At 35.9% G+C, this 18,920-nt stretch overlaps 1 protein-coding gene across 1 annotated transcript in view; it reads right to left on the minus strand.

Moving 5' to 3' along the window:
• Positions 1 to 18,920, minus strand: part of CLGN (calmegin) — a 79,738-nt gene that overhangs the window by 38,869 nt on the left and 21,949 nt on the right. Inside the window, exons 2-3 of the mRNA XM_007496300.3 lie at positions 3,014 to 3,172; positions 2,042 to 2,115 (exon numbers count right to left, since the gene is read on the minus strand). Coding sequence (XP_007496362.1) covers positions 2,042 to 2,115; positions 3,014 to 3,163 — 224 coding nt within the window. The 5' untranslated portion in view covers positions 3,164 to 3,172. The remainder of the gene's footprint in view (positions 1 to 2,041; positions 2,116 to 3,013; positions 3,173 to 18,920) is intronic.

The raw sequence follows: 18,920 nt of genomic DNA on the forward strand, positions 1-18,920 counted from the left end.
CACTTCCTGGCACATAGCAAGCACTATATAAATGTAAGTTATAATTATTATTATATTACTATGTTGTGCTAGAGATAAAGGCAAACTCAACAAACTTTATGGAGTGTTTAGTACTATGTACAAGACAGTATGCCAAGTGTAGAAGGGCTCAAGGAAGTATATAGATAAATTTCTTAAAAGGCAATTTAAAAAGAACACTGACAACTGGAGGTAGTAGGGAAGATTCCACAGAGGAGGTCTCTGAACTGAGTCTTACTAGAAGGTAAGGATTCCGAAAGGCCATGGTGAGGCATGGAGATAGTTTATACAAATTAAACACATATGGGAAATGGAATGTTAAATTTAAGAATGAGTAGATTAGTCGAGTTTGGCTGAAATAAAGGTATCTGAAGGAGAGCAATAAAAAATTAACCTAGAAATGTAGGCTAGAGCCAAAAAGTGGAGGAAAGCCAAGGAGGAATACGGTTGGATCTATGTCTTAGGAACATTCTTGGGGAGAGGGGCTATATAAATAGGAGAAAGAAAAGAAACGAGGAAGACTTTATTACTCTATAATTTCTCATCAGCATGGTGGTAGGGTGAATCAAGAGAAGAGAGGTCTGTCTAAGACATTTAGATTTCTTGTTCTTCTCAATTACAAATGTAAATTTTATGTGGGTTTACTTTGTATTCTGCAACTGTTGAATTAATTTTACATTTCAATTTTTGTTGAAGTTAATGTATTTTACAAATACTCATGTAATTCTTATCATTTTTCTTCTTTACTTCTGATGGCAATTCCTCTGGCTTTCTTCTCCCTCTTATTACTAATTTCTAATATTATATCAAATAAGTGCAAAGAGAGTGGACACCTTTATTTTTATTTTATTTTTTTGAAACTCTTACCTTTCATATTAGAATCAATGCTGTGTATTGGTTCTATAGAAGAAGAGCAGTCAGGGCTAGGCAACGAGGGTTACATGACTTTCCCAGGATCACACAGCTCAGAAGTATCTGAGGCTAGATTTGAACCTAGGATCTCCCATCTCTAGGCCTGACTCTCATTCCACTGAGCCACCCAGCTTCCCCACACCTTTATTTCTGTACCTGTAATTTACTGGAAATCCTTTAATATTTGTCTTTTGTATATAAAGATAACTGAAAAAAACCTCTAGTCCTTTCTTTAAGTTGGCTAAAATATTTAAAGTAATTACTATAAATGAATCTTAAATTTTATCAAAAGCCTTTTCTCTATCTATTGAGCTTTTGATGAGATCATAGATCCAGTCAACATTTCATTCAATATATATTTATTAATTCCCAACAAAGCATAAGGCAATTTGCAAAGGCTAAGACTACAAAGATAAAACAAAACAAAGAAGTCCCAACCCTCACTCAAGAAGTTAACATCGAGGTTAGGGGAGAGATATTTACATAGAGAAGTAAATAATTTAAGGAAGAAGACAACACAAATAACTAGGAACACCGGGAAAGGTTCCTAGTAGAAGATGTTATGGTTCAGTAGTTTTTCAGTCATGTCTGATTCCTCATGGCCCTATTTGGGAATTTCTTGACAGATACTGCAGTGGTTTGCCGAACTCCTTCCCCAGCTCATTTCATAGGAGAGGAAACCAAGGCCAACAGGATTAAGTGACTTGCCCACTGCTAGTAAGAATGTGAGGTCATATTTGAACTCAGGGAGATGAGTTCAAATGAGTGCCAGGCCCAGCCTTCTATCCATTTAGAAACCTAGCTGCCCCTACTAGGAGGTAGCATTTATGAAATAAGCCTGGAAGAAAGCTAAAACAGATTCAATTTGTCAATGACAATTCCCCTCAAGGGAAGAGAGAAGAAACTTAAAAAAAAAATAAGAGAAAGGATCATGGATTTAGTGTTATTCAAGATCCTAGAGATCTAATTACATTTCACAGAAACTTGTCAGATTCTGGAAAGGTTTATACTTTTGTTAGAAGATCTGTACTAAACACAGTTTTCAATGGTCTAAAATCTTTAAGTTTAAAACATCAAGTCATTTTTTTTTTAGTATTCACTATAAACTTACCCAGTCAATATTCCATTATCAAAGGTTTCTGTGAAATATACTTCTCCTATAGGTTGCGGTGTCTTGTATTTAACCTAAAAGACATGTTAAACACTGGTCTAAAGCTATTCATTATAAATAAAAAATAAAGCTTTTGAAAATAATTTATATTTACAAACAACTCACAGTGATGAACCTGAAGAAAACAACTGCTAGAAACAATCAACCTTTGGATCTTCCTCAATGTGAGTCCTTTGTAATTACATTTATATATTATTTTTCTTATCAATGAGGAGACTAAATTTTAGGGAAAGACTATAGCTTAATATGTTGAACAACACTATGGCTTGACTGTAAAAAATTTCCAATCCCATAGGAGAAAGAGATTATTTATGAATAAACAAGATGCTACATACTTACTTAGAAGGATTATGATTACAACTATTGAATCTGATTCATTAGTTTGTTAAAATATCCTATTTTCACTAATTCCTTTTCTTCTATTTTTTAACTCTTCTTTCATCTTAAAATCAATACTGTGTATTGGTTCCAAGGCAGAAGAATGGTAAGGGCTAGGCTATGGGGGTCAAGTGACTTGCCCACGATCATACTGCTAGGAAGTGTCTGAGGCCATATTTGAGCCCACAACCTCTGGGCTCCAGGCCTGGGTCTATCCACTGAGCCACCTTGTTGCCCCCAGAATAAGCTCCTATTTTGATGTTTTTTTTTTAAATGATAACAATAAAACTTTCTCCAGATAACTTTTTTTTTTTAAAGAAGCAACACCTACTAGCTACCACGCACCACGCACAAAAGAGAACAATTCTTATTGGTAAGTTAATGATCTAAACAACCTGGTTAGAAGTATGTTGACATGAATAAGGCCACAGAGTTGTAGACCTATAAATATGCCAGGAATTAATCACATATGAATTAAGGTAAAAAAGATAATTGTGTACTTTATAATTAAATTTCATTGCATAGTAATATTACCTCAAGGGGGATGATATTATCTTCATTGGTCATAATTTCTTCTGAACTTTCTTCAAAATCCTCCATTTCAACATCTTCCTCCTGCAATTCAGCTTTTACTGAGGTGAACAGCAGAAGACTCAAACACAACCAAAAGCCTTGGAATTGCATACTGCTTATCTGCAAAATTAAAAACAAACTGACAGTGTAACTATCATATATAAAGCCACCTTTAAAATTTTTGCAAATAATAAGTCAATCTTCCCACCCCTTCCTTATTTTAGAGCAGCCTCTTAACCAAAGCATGTACAAAAATACTGCATTATTATGCTAGGAATAAATACAACTCTAAATATCTAAGAAAACAGGATCTGCAGTGTCACACATTCTTAGAAAACATGACACTTCTTGTCCCCTGAAATTTAAACTACAAGACTGAGAAAGAATATTTGGTTGGTTCAATTGTTATAGAGTAACCTATGGCAGAAATGGGCTGAAGATGCTTCATCCATGCTCTTTTTTAAGGAAATCAAATTTTACTCTGGACACTAGAGAGATAGCTATATTCTAATAATGCATCCCTGATAAGACCATGTGGAGAAATTAAGAAAAAGATATCATCACTATTTATTTTTTTTAATTGTATGTCATTATGTTCATAATGGGTTTGCAATGTTCCCCAGGTAAACCAAGAGAGTTTTGTGAATTAAAAACATTACATATATATGGAAATATATATTATATAAATAGGCCTTCATGTGACAAAAATGACTATATTAGAAAGACAATGTAGCCCTACAACATTCTATTCAGTAACAATGAGGTTTGGGTAAAGAAAGGGTCTTTGCACAAAAAGCTGTGCATCAGTGAAGTGTCGGCAGGTGGTCAATAACTAAAAGTGTACAGATAAAACGAGGCTCTGAAGCCACTAAGCATATCTGAATTTAAGTTATTCAATAGCTTTTTGCTCTGCCACCAACCATGTCATGACTATAGCTGGTCATATTGGAACAAGGTGATTTGTTTGACCAACTTCCCTGTTACATAAGTCATGAATTGTGAAAAAAAAAAGTGGTTCCTAAACTTCAAAATGTTTCGAGATGAATTACTACTTCTTCATTGTGTGAGGCAGAGATGAGTAAAATTATAATGATTATGTTATTATTATATAAATTTCAATTTCCTGAACTATAAAATGACAGAGCTTCTGCAATTTTATTACTTGTATTAATACATAACAGTTTACTCAAGTGTTTTTTACATGCAATGTTTCATTTGACCCTCAAGACCACCCTATGAGGTGGCAGCCCACTCAGGTATTATTTCCATATTATAGACGACAACATTGAGAACCTCAATAGTTAAGTGAACTAATTCATGGGTACACAGATGTAAGGTTACAAGGAGGCGCTAGGTCATCAGACAAAGTTCATCACTTTTTCATGAGACCACCCTTTTAATCTATTCTTATTCTACCTTGTTATTGCTGTAATTTTTAAAGATGCAGCAAAGGAAAAGGATTCAAACTTTTGTCACTATATTTTAATAGAAACTATTTAAACTCCAACAGTCTTGGCAAATTAATTTAAAATTTATTCATATACATTTCACACTTTTTAAAAGTACATGCAAAAGCTCCTGCAATTTGATGAAAAATTAGTGTGCAATCACATGGCTGACAATAAGCCCGATTATAACTACATTATAGACCATCTGCTTAGTAAAGGAAGGTATGCACACTTTAGTCAGCAGACTATGATAAAACACACCTATCACTAACACTATAATAAAATGTTCATTTTTCTTTGATAATTCCCAATTTCCCTTAAGGAACCTCCCATATAAAATGAAATATAAAATGAAACTACCAATTCTGAAATGACATACAGACATTATTATGTACTATTCTAAAAACAGAACGTCGCTTTGTTTTTCCTGATCCTGATTCTTTTCTTCAACGGAAGTAAAAATTAAAACTCCTAGATAATTTAAAATAGGCAAACATGGCCAGAAAGTGTTTTGTAAGATGCTAAAAAAATACTATAGGATTTTAAGGACAAGTTGGGAAATGTTCTTTGCTCACTCTTAGCAAATAGCTATGGAACAAGGTCAATGGAAGTTATATCTACTTAAGTAAAATTCCTCATTTTGATTCAATTTAATATGCATTTATTGAGCATCTTCTTTCTATATGCCAAACACTAGGTTAGGAACAAGGGATAAAAACATGGAAAACAAAACTTCTGGGCCTTTAGAAAATTGAGGCATGTTGCCCTTTTAAAAAATTATTTTTATTGATGCCTTTTCTCTTTACATCAGTTATTTCCCACTCCTTCAGACCAAGAAAAGTAAAATGTACAATGATTCTTAATTGTACCCCATATCTCCAATATGAGAAAATGTTTCATCATCTGTTCTCTAAACTTTTATCATTGTTATTTGACGGAATATTCTTTTTTGTTTTTTTTATTTTAATTTTTGAAAACTTAGTCTTGTTTATTCATCTATGATTTCATTGGTATAATGAACATCCAGATGAGGAAACTTCCTCAACCAATGTAATTCAGGACCTTTTCTGGAAAGTAGTCTTTTTTTTTCCCTTTTAAACATTATTTTATTTGGTCATTTTCAAACATTATTCATTGGAAAAAAAGATCATTTTCTTTTTCTCCTGCCACCCCTCCCATAGTCGACGAATGAGTCCTCTGGGTATCACATGTGTCCTTGATCCGAACCCATTTCCATGTTGTTGGTATTTGCCTTGGGGTGTTCATTTAAAGTCTTTCCTCAGTCATATCCCCTCAGCCCTTGTAGTCAAGCACTTGCCTTTCCTTGTTTTTACTCCCACCGTTTGTCCTCTGCTTGTGGGTAGTGTTTTTTCTCCTAGATCCCTACAGATTGTTCAGGGAAATTGCATTGACACTAATGGAGAAATCCATTACGTTCGATTGTACCACAGTGTATCAGTCTCTGTGTACAATGTTTTCCTGGTTCTGCTCCTTTCACTCTGCATCACTTCCTGGAGGTTGTTCCAGTCCCCATCGAATTCCTCCACTTTATTATTCCTTTGAGCACAATAGTATTACATCACCAACATGTACAACAATTTGTTCAGCCATTCCCCAATTGAAGGGCATTCCCTCATTTTTCAATTTTTGGCCACCACAAAGAGCACAGCTATGAATATTCTTGTACAGGTCTTTTCCCTTATCTCTTTGGGGTACAAACCCAGCAGTGCTATGACTGGATCAAAGGGCAGACAGTCTTTTAGCACCCTTTGGGCATAGTTCCAAATTGCCCTCCAGAATGGTTGGATCAATTCACAACTCCACCAGCAATGAGTTAATGTCCCAACTTTGCCACATCCCCTCCAGCATTCACCACTTTCCTTTGCTGTCATGTAGCCAATCTGCTGGGTGTAAGGGGAATATTTTCTCCATTCTACTCTCCTTTCTACTTGGCTTTACTGATTTGATTCATGCAAAATGTTTTAAGATTTTCATATATTCAAAATTCCTTTTATATTTTAGGTATTATTAGCATGCTACTTCTTTAGACCTACATACAAAAATGAATTTAAGTAAATGTTGAACAGAGAATCATTAATGATAGAATACAAGATAACCCAGTTAATATATTTTCTTCCCCCTCTCCAAGGCAACAAACAAGCAAGTCAATACTGATTATACCAATGAAATCATGCAAAACATATTTGCATATTAGCCATATTGCAAAAGAAAGCAATAAAAGGTTTTTTAAAGTATGCTTCAATCTGTATTCAGAGTTCATCAGTTCTTTTTCCGAGTGGATAGCATTTTCATCATGGATCCTTTGGATCTTGGATCATTTTATTGATCATTCTTACAATATTGCTGTTACTGTGTATGATGTTCTGTGTTCAGTTCTCTTTGAATGTGTTCATATATGTCTCACCAAGTTTTTCTGAAACCATCTTATTTGTCATTTATTATAGCACAATAGCAAACCAAAACAACCATACCATAATTTGTTCAGCCATTCCCTAAATGATGGACATTCCCCTCAATTTCCAATTTTTTGCTACCACAAAAAGTTGCTATAAATAATTTTGAACAAATAAGTCATTTTTGCTTTTCTTGATCTCTCTGAGATCAGACCTATTAGTAATACTTTTTGGACAAGGAAATATACATTTTTATAGCCCTTTAGCTATAGTTCCAAATTGTTCTCCAGAACAGACTAGTTCACAACTCCACCAACAATGCATTAGAGACACTAATGCAGTGTCTCAATTTTTCCACATCCCTAAAGCATTTGTCATTTTCCTTTTGTCATATTAGACAACCTGATAGGTGTGAGGTGCTATCTTAGAGTTGTTCTAATTTGCATTGCTCGAATCAGTAGTGATTTAGAGTATTTTTTTCCATGTTGAATGCTTTGATTTCTTCTTCTGAAAACTGCATGTTCATAATAACTTTGACCATTCATTAACTAGAAAATGGCTCTTTTTGCAAATTTAACTTAGTACCCTATATATTTGAGAAATGAGGTCTTTATTTGAGAAAACTTGATATAAAAATTGTTCTTCTCAGTTTCCTATTTTCCTTCTAATTTGGTTATACTAGTTGTGCAAAAGCTTTTTAATTTCATATAATCAAAATGATCTATTTTACTTCTTGTTGGGAGAATATAGAAATCCTGGTAATGGGGGGGGGGCTTATTTTTTTCTATAACTTTGCTAAATTTTTTAATTATTTCAACTATTTTTACTAGTTTTCTTGGATTATATATATACATATATATACATATATACATATATATGTACTATATTACCTATAAAGAGTGAAAGTTTTATTTCTTCATTGGTGTTGCATTCACATGGGCTCCAGGTCAGCCTCCTTGTATCACAGATCTCTCCTTGCAACCTCCTATTTTGCTTTGGGCTAGAAGAATGTCTCACTGACATTTTGTGGGCTCTGCCACTCCAGCAATCAATTTGAGGCATTATTTTAAAGTAGTCTAGAGGAGAATCATTCCTAGCTTTTCTGTAATTTATTTATATGCTTTGGAAAATTATCCCACAATCATTTCATCTCACTCACCAACAAGTTCCTCCCTCATTCCTTTCTTCTGCTTATAATTAGTTATCTTTTTTTAATCCTTGACCCTCCCCCTAAACAATCATCCTCACTTACCTACTTTTCAAGAAACTCCTAGAAAGAAAAAATATATACTTGTTGTACTTCATCATTCACTCTTTAATACTTAGCCATTTCGCTTCCAGCCTTCAAACTTAAATTGAAACTGCTCTCTCAAAGCTCACCAATGATATCTTAATTGCTAAATTCAGGGATCTTTTCCAGTTCTGGTCCTCTTGACCCTTCTGCAAGTCTTCAACCTATTTATACTTTGTTTATAATTGATAACATTTATTTATAAATTTATTCTAATTCTTTTAAAAACTATATAGTTTTTCACAATAATTATAGTTTTGCTGATTTAAATGATAGTAACTACAGGAATTGCTTTTCATTATTATTCAACATTTTATAAGGCAAGGTAGCAAATTATTTGAATATGAGAACCACTACTAAAGTTCAATTTACAGAATATTTCCATCTTTATTACTGCATTATAACCAAGAAGTCTCACTTGTTGTTTTGTTAGGAGTAAAGACTATCCAGAATTCCCTGAGGTGTTCAAACTGGAGTCAGGAGGAAGAGGCAAAACAGTGCAGAACTGAAGCTGTTTACTGAAGTAAGAACAAAGCTTGAGCTATACAAATACACATATAGTAGGAGCTTGCTAAGAAAAGAAAAGCAATTACACCTTCAACTTTCCTAATATACCATTTTATAAGGTAAATTTGTTTTATTCAATAAAACAATAAACACACGTTTTTCCACACAAAGCACATCATGTTTAGAATTCTAAAAGGCCCCAAATCAATGCAAAATCCTTTCACAACAGAGTAATAAAAAAGTTTAACTTCCATGAAATTTATAATTATAATTAGAGTCAGGGTGCCTGCTTAGCCATCAACAAGAAGTATTGAAGAATTTTTCTAGCTAGATCTAATAGTGGCAGGAGTCTCATGAGACTGATATGATCAGGCCTTCTGCACCAGACAAAAATCCTGTGCTTGTCTCAGCTAAGTCAGGAAAACGGAAAATGCTGACTACTAGGCATTTGTTCAGTGCTACCACTGCTAAACAACTATAGAGTATGTATACAGATGAATAATTATTATTATAAAAATAATGGCTAGCATTTATATGTTGCCTTAAAGTTTACAAACTGCTATACAATTATGATGTCATTTTATTCTCACAACTGTAAGAGGAAGGTACTATTATCAACCCGATTTCTTTTTTTTTTCCTAAACTCTTACTTTCTGACTTAGAATCAATACTGTGTATTGGTTCCAAGGCAAAAGAGCAATAAGGGCTAGGAATGGAGGTTAAGTTACTTGCCCAGAGCCAAAAACTTTACATGGATTTTTCAAGCCCTTACACCACCAATGATGTGAAAGGGATGTCTATACAAGCAAAAAGGAAAAAAAAAAACAAACCTCTGCCCTCTTGGAGGGCAGATAGACTAGCTATTTAATTGCATATCTTAATCCAAAGAAGAATCATTTTCCATAGATTTAGTTTTCCACCATTAAGAGAGATTAGCTGGAGAATCTTACTAACTATAACGAATGACTCTTTCAAACTGAGTTCTAGGGCACATCATCAAAAACTTTGTTGAGCATTTTTCCTGTTTTTATCCTCATTTGGCATTAAAAAGGATGCATTTTAGTTGCATTAAAAAGGATGCATTTTAGTTACCTCCATGATTGTACCTGCCAAGGAATCCTATATATATAGAAAAGATTATGTATTTTGGTAATTAATAAACAATAAGCACAGGGGCAGCTAAGTCTAGGGACAGGGGTTCCTGGGTTCAAATCTGCCTCAGACACTTCCTAGCTTTGTGACCCTGGGCAATTCATTTTATCTCAAATGCCTAGTCCTTACCACTCTAAGACAGAAGATAAGGATTTAAAAAATAAACAACAAGCACAGTAAAATCCTGTATTTTACCTTTCAGTCAGTTGTATGATTATAAAGATATAATCTGAAGGGAATCATATGCAAAACCTTCTTGTTCTTAACTCATTTTTTAATTTTACTTTTTATGTTTTTGAATTAGTTTATTTAGTCAATTTAGAACATTATTCCTTGGTTACAAGAATCATATTCTTTCCCTCCCTCCCTCCCCTCTCCCCACCCTTCCTGCAGCCGACGCACAATTTCATTGGATATTACATGTGTCCTTGATAAGAACCCATTTCCATGTTGTTGGTGTTTGCACTGGGATGTTCATTTAGTCTGCATCCCCAATCATAACCCCTTTGACCCATGTATTCAAGCAGTTGTTTTTCTTCTGTGTTTTAACTCCCACAGTTTTTCTTCTGAATGTGGAGAGTGGTTTTTCTCATAGATCCCTCCAAGTTGTTCGGATCACTGCATTGCCACTAATGGAGAAGTCCATTACATTCGGTTGTACCACAGTGTATCAGTCTCTGTGTACAATGTTCTCCTGGTTCTTCTCCTCTCACTGCATCAATTCCTGGAGGTTGTTCCAGTCCCCATCGAATTCCTCCACTTTATTATTCCTTTGAGCACAATAGTATTCCATCACCAACATATACCACAATTTGTTCAGCCATTCCCCAATTGAAGGGCATCCCCTCATTTTCCAATTTTTGCCACCACAAAGAGAACAGCTATGACTATTCTTGTACAAGTCTTTTTCCTTATTTTCTCTTTGGGGTACAAGCCCAGCAATGCTATGGCTGGATCAAAGGGCAGACAGTCTTTTAGCATCCTTTGGGCATTTAACTCATATTTTTTTGTGGCTACAATCAATATGAAATATAGCATTCTTATCATGAAAATTTTATAAGAATTGTTCAGCCAAGATGGCTGTCTGAATGGGAAGCAGACTACCTTGCTGCATCACACCTCCTAACAACAAAACCCTAAAGGTTTGTATCAGATACAATGATCAAGAATTTCAGTAAAAGACAAAACTACAATAAGTGACTTTTCCCACCCAAGAACTGCACAAAACAATAAACATGAGCCAGGAGAAAGGACACCAAGAAACCTCACCCCCCAAAAAAAAGTAACCCCCCAAATCTCCATAAAATAAGTCACCCCAGGGCAAGTTCATTCAGCAACCCCTTCCTCAACACCCACCAAGCTACCAGGCAAGGATACACTAGCCCACCAGACCCACAGGCTTAGAAAGATATGAAACTGTACACCATGGTCTCTATTCCCTCTTTTCAGTGCTGAGGAGATCCAAGTTTTAAACTGCAGAGATTTGCTGAAACCTTAATAATGAGCAGTGTGGCTGCATTCTTTTCTGCAAAGGACCTCTGCAGGAGAGTGGAAGAATAGAGGAAAAGGCTGGCAGGACACATGTGGATTCCACCCTACAACAGACACCATTCTTCCCTTCTGTCTCAGAGATCCAAACTCCCAATGACAGAACTCAATACAGGATGCAAGAACATCAACTTGGTGGTGCTGTGAACTGGGAAAGATACAGCTGGGGAGACATTTTTTCAGTTGTATCTGACTCCTCATGGCATTTTCTTTACCTTAATCCTGGAGTGGTTTGCCATTTCCTTCTCCAGCTCATTTCAAAGATCAGGAGACTGAGGCAAATAGTGTTACCTGACTTTCCCAGGGTCATCCAGACAGAGGTCAGTTCTGAACTCAGAAAGATGAGTCTTCCCAACTCAAGGTCCCACACTGAGTTCAGGTATATATCAATAAAGACCAGAAAACAAAGGAAAAGGCCTCAATATCTGATGAAAAAGAAGACCCTATGGCGTGGGAAGTTTAACTGAGAAATGAGAGAGCAGATTTTACAGACCTCAGAATAAAAAAACTTGAATCTGCAATGGCAAGATGAAACAAATTAGAGAACAATGTGTTGGGAATGCAAATATCTGGAAATAAAAGACAATCACATGTCTCCTAGAAGAGAATGGTAAGTCAAAAAACCTGAATGTCATAATGCAATAAAATCACCCAGAAATTCTGAACACAGAAACTGACATTAAATTAAAAGGCTCCACAGATTACTTTCCCCTCAAAACCCCCCAAACTAAAGTCAAGGCTCCAAATGCCAAGACACAAAATGTTTAAATTTAATAATTCAATTCAGAAAAAAGCCAGGAGAAAGACCTTTAAATAAACAAGGGAAAGGAAATTTGACTTATCAGAATACTCCTCAAAGCCCAGTAAAAAACACTAGAGGGAATGGGATGTGTTCTGAAAAACAATGGAGCTCAAGATGTAGACCAAAGTGACTCATGCAGCAAATCTGAGCTTAACTATAAATGAAAAAAAAAAAGATGGGCATTCAATAACAAGAAGCCATAATAACAATCTTGGGGGAAAAAAAGTTGAAAAGATTATTTTCACACACACACACACACACACACACACACACACACACACACACAGTAGTAGTGTAGGAAGAGTGAAGGAATGCAGCAGCCAGGGCCAGCCACAGCCAAAGACAACAAAGAGACCAGTAGGGACAGATGAAAAGGCAGAAGTCAGATAAAGAGAAAGGTGAAGGGGCAAGCCAAGCTTGAACCATTATAGACTTACCTTGACATACCTCATTTACAGATTAATCCATTGGGGGGAGCATTACAAAACAGGAGAGTAAATGGGGGATTAGGGGCAATGGGAGGAGGGGATAAAAGGTAATGTGTAGTGTGCCTGGGTGAATATGAGGACTAGAAACGTAGGAAAGGTAATCTAAGAAGTCTCTGAGAAAGAAGAGAGAATGCAGAGGAAGAGGTAAGAAGGAGATGCTCCAATAAAAATTTCTGTGATGGGAGGTGGAGACCATATGCTGGCTAGCGGGATTTGGTTCATGCTGCCTTGTATGTGTTTGGGATGGGGGTGGGGCTCCTGGGCCACCAACACCTGCAGAAGTGGGAGGACATGAACTCAAAAAGAAGATTCTGGAGCAAATGAGGAAGTGGTGTGCTATATAATCAGGGATGGGAGAGGGGCAGGTCCAGCCCATAGGTAAATGTCTTCTCTGTTACCAGTAGGAATAGGATTTTTTCTACTAGTGAGGCATATTGGGAAAGGGAGAGCAACAGAGCTAGTTTTCCAAGGGGACAGGTGGCAGAAATACCTTAGAGAAAAGTCAATTATGGATATGATTCCATGAGGAATGTGGGGAACAGAGAAGCACTGGATAAAGATAGGGATCATCAATAGGAGAGGACCTAGAGTAGAGAGGGATGGGAAAACAAAATGAATTGTACTAATTAAAGAGGAGAGGAAGGGGGAATGTGTTTGGCTAAGAGTAAAAAAAAGGCAAAAATTAAAATACCATATAAAAGTAGTTAAAAAGGAACTAATAAGCAAAAACTACAAAAGGAAAAGGTATTGTAACAAATGGTAGGGGAGAGGTCAGATATGAGGGGAAAGAGAACCAGTGAAAACATAGGACAACCTTAAAAAAGATTAAAGACCCATTTATTGTGTGTATAGTAAAAGAGGGGCAAAAATACCCTGAAAAAAAGAGACAGAAGAAAATATCGACCTAATTCTTTTAACTTTAAATGTGAATGGATTAAATAAGTAAAAGAAAAATGTAAGAGTAACAAATTGATAAAAATGCAAAGCCCTTTTAAAATTTCCTTACAAGAAACATTTAAAGAACAAAGACATACACAGAAAAAAAAAACACAGAGATAGAACAAAATGTACCATGAGTAAAGGAAATCCAAAAAAGCAGGCATTGTGAGGAAGCTATCTAACACTGCAAAAACATTTTAAAAAATAAAGAGATAAATAAGGAAACTATATTATGTGAAAAGAACCACAGAAAATAAGCCAGTCAATAATAAACGTATGCACTCCAAATGCATTGTTTTCCAAAAAAAGAACTATTAACTGAGCTACAAAAAGATATAGTAACACAATATTGACAGGAGACTTCAATACCCCTTTCTCAGTCTTAGTGTGTAACAAAAAAACTAAACAACAAAAGGGAAAATAAGGAACTAAACAAATTGCTGGAAAAAATTAGAGCTAAAAGGCTTATGGCATCTTCTAAATGAATTACAAAAGAATATCTTATTTCCTGGCACCACATGGAACTTTTACAAAAACCAACTATATTTTAAGGGCAGAGAGATTGCAAATATATATAAAAAGGAAAAAACTGAAAATATATCTTTTATAGACCATAATGAAATAAGTGGTCAAGGATTCAGATTTCACATACAGATGCAAATGGAGAGTTATCAATGAAATACTTATTAATGAGTGGGTCAAAGAACAAATCACAGAAACATAGAGATAATTATGTAAAAGAAAATTATAATAATGAAACAACATACCAAAATTTCTAAAAAACAGCTAAAACAGTCCTCAGGGAGAAAAATCATATCCCTACAAACATATAAATAAAATTAAAAAAGAGAAGATTAATGAGCTAACTATGCAGTTTTAAAAATTAGAATGCCAAAAATAAGCTTAAGATAAGCACAAATATATTAAAAATTATTGGAGAAACTGATAAATTGAAAGCAAAAAAGAAAATACAAATGATAGTTAAAACTAAAAGCTAATTGGGAAGCTAGATGACGCAACAGACAAAGAGCCAGGCTGGAGGTGGGAGATCCCCAGGTCAAAGCTGACCTCAGATACTTACAGCTGTGTGATACTAGGCCAGTTACTATAAGGATGATATTAAAAAATAAGTGTTGTTTTATTAGTTTAGGGATAAGAAGTAAAGTGGCTGCTTGAGAAAAGAATTGGAGTTTGAAGCAAAGCTGAAAGAGCATGTTAATTTCAGATGTGACAGTTATAACCATTTTTCTGTGTCAATTACTCTCTCTTGCAGTTGGCAGAGACACACTCAGAGATTCTCTCTCAGGGCTGGAGGAGGTAACATCTTTGCCTCTCTCTCTGTGAGGGAAAGATCTGAGGGAGCTCAGTGTTTTCTTTTCCCAACTTGGGAAACACTATTGAATATCTATTGTGATTTTTATAGATTGGTTTATATCTGAGAAGACCAAAGAAAACCCTGGTCTTTGGCTTGAACTCTGAGTCTATTAAGACTCAGAGTCCTAACTTGATTCTTGTTGAGATTTGACCAGCTAGCCGTTGCTATTTATAATTTGAAGGCAAAGTTAAGATTTGTAAGGATAATAGTGGTAGTTTTATTTAGATAGTATAAATTTGGGTTAGTCAGGTCTGGGAGGATTAGTTTAGCCTATGAAACACAGGAAAAGAGATTCCTTGTGGAACCTGGGAGTTTATTTGGGTGGATTTAGAATCCCTTAGAATTAGAAATCCTTCTTTATCCTTATATTGAACAGTTTCAATAAGTATTCTATGTTTATAATAAGAGTCTCTTTAGCATCCTTGCACCTGGCCCTGAAGGAAAGTTTACATTTGAACTTCACTTCATCACTGAGAATACTTTTAATTACCTCTCTATCATAATTATCTAAAAGTATCCGAACAGTTTGAACCTGATTGGTGAGTTAAATAGTTTTGAAAAGTTTTGAACCTATACTGGAACTGTTTTTCCATCTAAATATTTTATTTTATAACTCACCAAAATTTATTTTTACAGTTCGGTGAGCTAAATAGGACAAAGAACCCAACTGTCTGATTTTAAGGGTCCAATTGTCAACTTGGGCAGTTGGAACTATTGTCTCAGCAGGGGGTCTGTCTAAGCAGCTAGAGTTAAACTCTAGCTGGATACAAAATCCATCTCCCAGTCAACTTGATACAAAGAATCTGTACTCTCAGAAAACTTGGTAAAAAACTTGGTAGCTACATAAAATCATTAGACATGACTTCTCTCTTTTTCACTATTGTACCAGAATTTATACAAAATGTAATCGCCTGTGACTTTTTAATTATTGACAATGCTACAACTAATCTCTTATGTCCCTGTGCTACTATTGTTTATCATGTGCTTTTACATGATGATCAAATCTTTGAGAGTTATATTTAAACATTTAAAAGCAAGCATCAAGCAAACTCCTGCAAAGAGTGATCTAATGTTAAAAGTGAACTATCTAGAGACTACAGTAGATAGCATGCAAACTCAATATGAGTAATTACTCAAGGCTAAAAGGGACAATGGCAGAAACTAAAGAACATGATGCAACTAAATTAGAGGGTGCAACTAAATCAGATAATCCAACTAAATTAGAAATGGAAACTGAAGCATTAGAAACCAAACCAGCTCATATATTTCCTTTAAGAGAGGTACCCATAGTGTCTGTCCCCAGAGCATGGGATAGTGAATCTCATGTGCCATCAAAAGTTTACACAGGCTGACATACAGTTTTAAGAAAAATATTCCATCATATGAGGAAGAACCCATGGATGGGTGTTGTAAATCAGTTCAACCATTTAGTTAAGCTTTACAATCCTTCTTATGTGGATTTTGACATCCTTATGGATGAATTATTAACAAAAAGGGAGAAACAGCAGATTATACAGGACACTAATAATAACCCCCTAATTGCCGACCGGCCAACTCGAGATCCTGGTTGGGAACATAATTCTTTTGTGGGTTACAGAGACTTAACTACAGCCAGGGAGACAATAATTAAAACTATGAGGCAAAATTCCAGATGCCCAGGAACCTGGTCTAAACTTGAGCACCTAAAGCAGGAAGTGGGAGAGACTCCCTCCACTTTCCTCAATAGAATTATTGACTGTGCTGAAAAATGTATTGCATTGGATACTTTAACAGATGAGTATGTAAATCATATTCTCGGTTTGCAAAAAATGCATGCCCTGTGGTCCCAAATTGTTTTCGGAGTAACTGTCCAAATTGGTTTGACATGGGTTTTGATGAAATTAGGAGAATTGCAAACTGTTTTCCAAGATGAGAAAGATAGGTAATCAGAAGAGAAAAATTATATAATTGATAACTTAACCAAAGAAATCAAAGAGCTTAAACAAAAGCTGTGTGCTGCTAGGCCAGTTACTTAAAACCATTGCCTATCCCTCATCCCTCTTCTGCCTTAGAACCAATAATCAGATAGTCATAAAGGTTAAAAAAAAAGATAACAACTAAAAGGTAATTCTGTGAATTCTTTGAAAAGAGAAATAAAAATATTAAACTTTTAGCTAATCTGGTAAAAAAGCGGAGTAGAAAATCAATTTAATAGGAAATGAGCTAGGTGAAACCACAAAAAACCAGAATGAAAAGAATAATTAGAACAAATTACAGTTATATGTGAACAAAACCACAAACACAAAGGAAATAGAGGTATATTTCCCAAAAGACAAAGTACTCTAACTACCAGAAGACCAGATGAAGATCTTAACCCAATCTCAGAAAAGCAAATAAATACCCCTATAAAGGAACTACCAAAGGAAAACTCCTGGCTCAGATGGATTCACAGAAGTCTATCAAACTTTTGAATAACAACTGAAGTGAGGTAATCTAAATCGTTGACCAGAAATTTTTCCCTGGGGAAAGTAGAATCAGAACTGAGCTTTCCTGTGAAGGTCAGTCAGCTCAGAACCAAATTAACATACAATCAGGATCCATGAGAAAATGACTAGGGAGTTACTAAGAAGCAGCCAAGTCTAATACAATGGAATGTCCTGTACCCCACACTACTGACCAATACAGCTTCTAGATGATAAGGTTTGCTTGCTCCATCAAGGTTATGTCACATTAATAAACATTGTTTGCTTTGTATTTTGCAACCTATAAAAACTGCATTGTAATTTCAGTTCAGCACAACTTTCACTAGGAAGGTTTGCCCTGATCCAGTAGGTATGTTTATTAATCAATAAATATTGGTTCCATTAAATTGAACTTCTGAGTGTCCGGACTCACTTTATGAAGTGCACCACGTTTACAACTAGTACCTGTAATTCACAAACTGTTCTTAACAATAGAGAAATAGGACTTCCGGGTAATCATGGCTGTAATCTAGATGCCACACGCTTCCTCTCCCTGGCACCGAATGAAATAGACTACATCAAAGGAGCATAAAAATCACCTTTGGAGGAACAGAAGGACACCCCAGTACTCCCCAGTACCCCACAGAGGTGAAGGTACGTGGGGTTTGAACATTTCCATACTATAATAAGAAGGAGGGAAAGCTTACACAGAAACGTGAACTGAGCTGCCCTTCCCCCCCCCCACCTCCCCCACCAAACCAGAGTGAGCTACCTGAGCACTCACTGGGACAAGCAAGTGAATGGGGAATGTCTCTGTCTGGGGGGGGGGCACTCTAGGGTCCTTGGGATCTGGGAACTGCCAGGAAAAAAAGTCTAAGGGCAGTTTCATGGGAGAACCCGGCCGCTGAGCATGGGGGTCCGCGGAGCTGTACTTGGGGCGGTTGTGCTGAACATCTGGGCAGAGTTAAACACCAGGGGCAGACCACTCGCTGATTATCTGGGCTGAGCTGAACACCTGGGCAGTTTGGCTGTGATCAGGGCCCCAGCGCTCTAAGAAACCTCGGAGGCTGGGAAGAACTAGTCGGAGGCAACCTAAATTCACAGAAAACCCACCCATATCACCCAGACACCAGACCAAAAAGGAAAGGGGAATAAAACCATCAAAGGGATGGCTCACATGGCCCAAAATCAAGCCTCCAGGAATAAAGGGAAAAAGGTAACTATTGAAAACTTTTATGGTGGAAGTACCCAAGGAAAAGAAGAGAATGAGGAGGAAATCCAAAAAAAAAAATCAGAACATGCCTCCCAAAATGGAAACTATCAACAAGCTCTAGAAGATCTCAAACTGGAACTTATCCAAAAGATGGAAACCTGGAAAGAGAAATGGGAGAAAGAGATCAGCAGTCTGACAGATAAGACTACTCAATTGGAAAAAGAGTTTGAAGCATCCAATAGAAGGGCAG

This window comes from Monodelphis domestica, chromosome 6, assembly GCF_027887165.1.
Source record: "Monodelphis domestica isolate mMonDom1 chromosome 6, mMonDom1.pri, whole genome shotgun sequence".
Lineage (NCBI taxonomy): Eukaryota > Metazoa > Chordata > Mammalia > Didelphimorphia > Didelphidae > Monodelphis > Monodelphis domestica.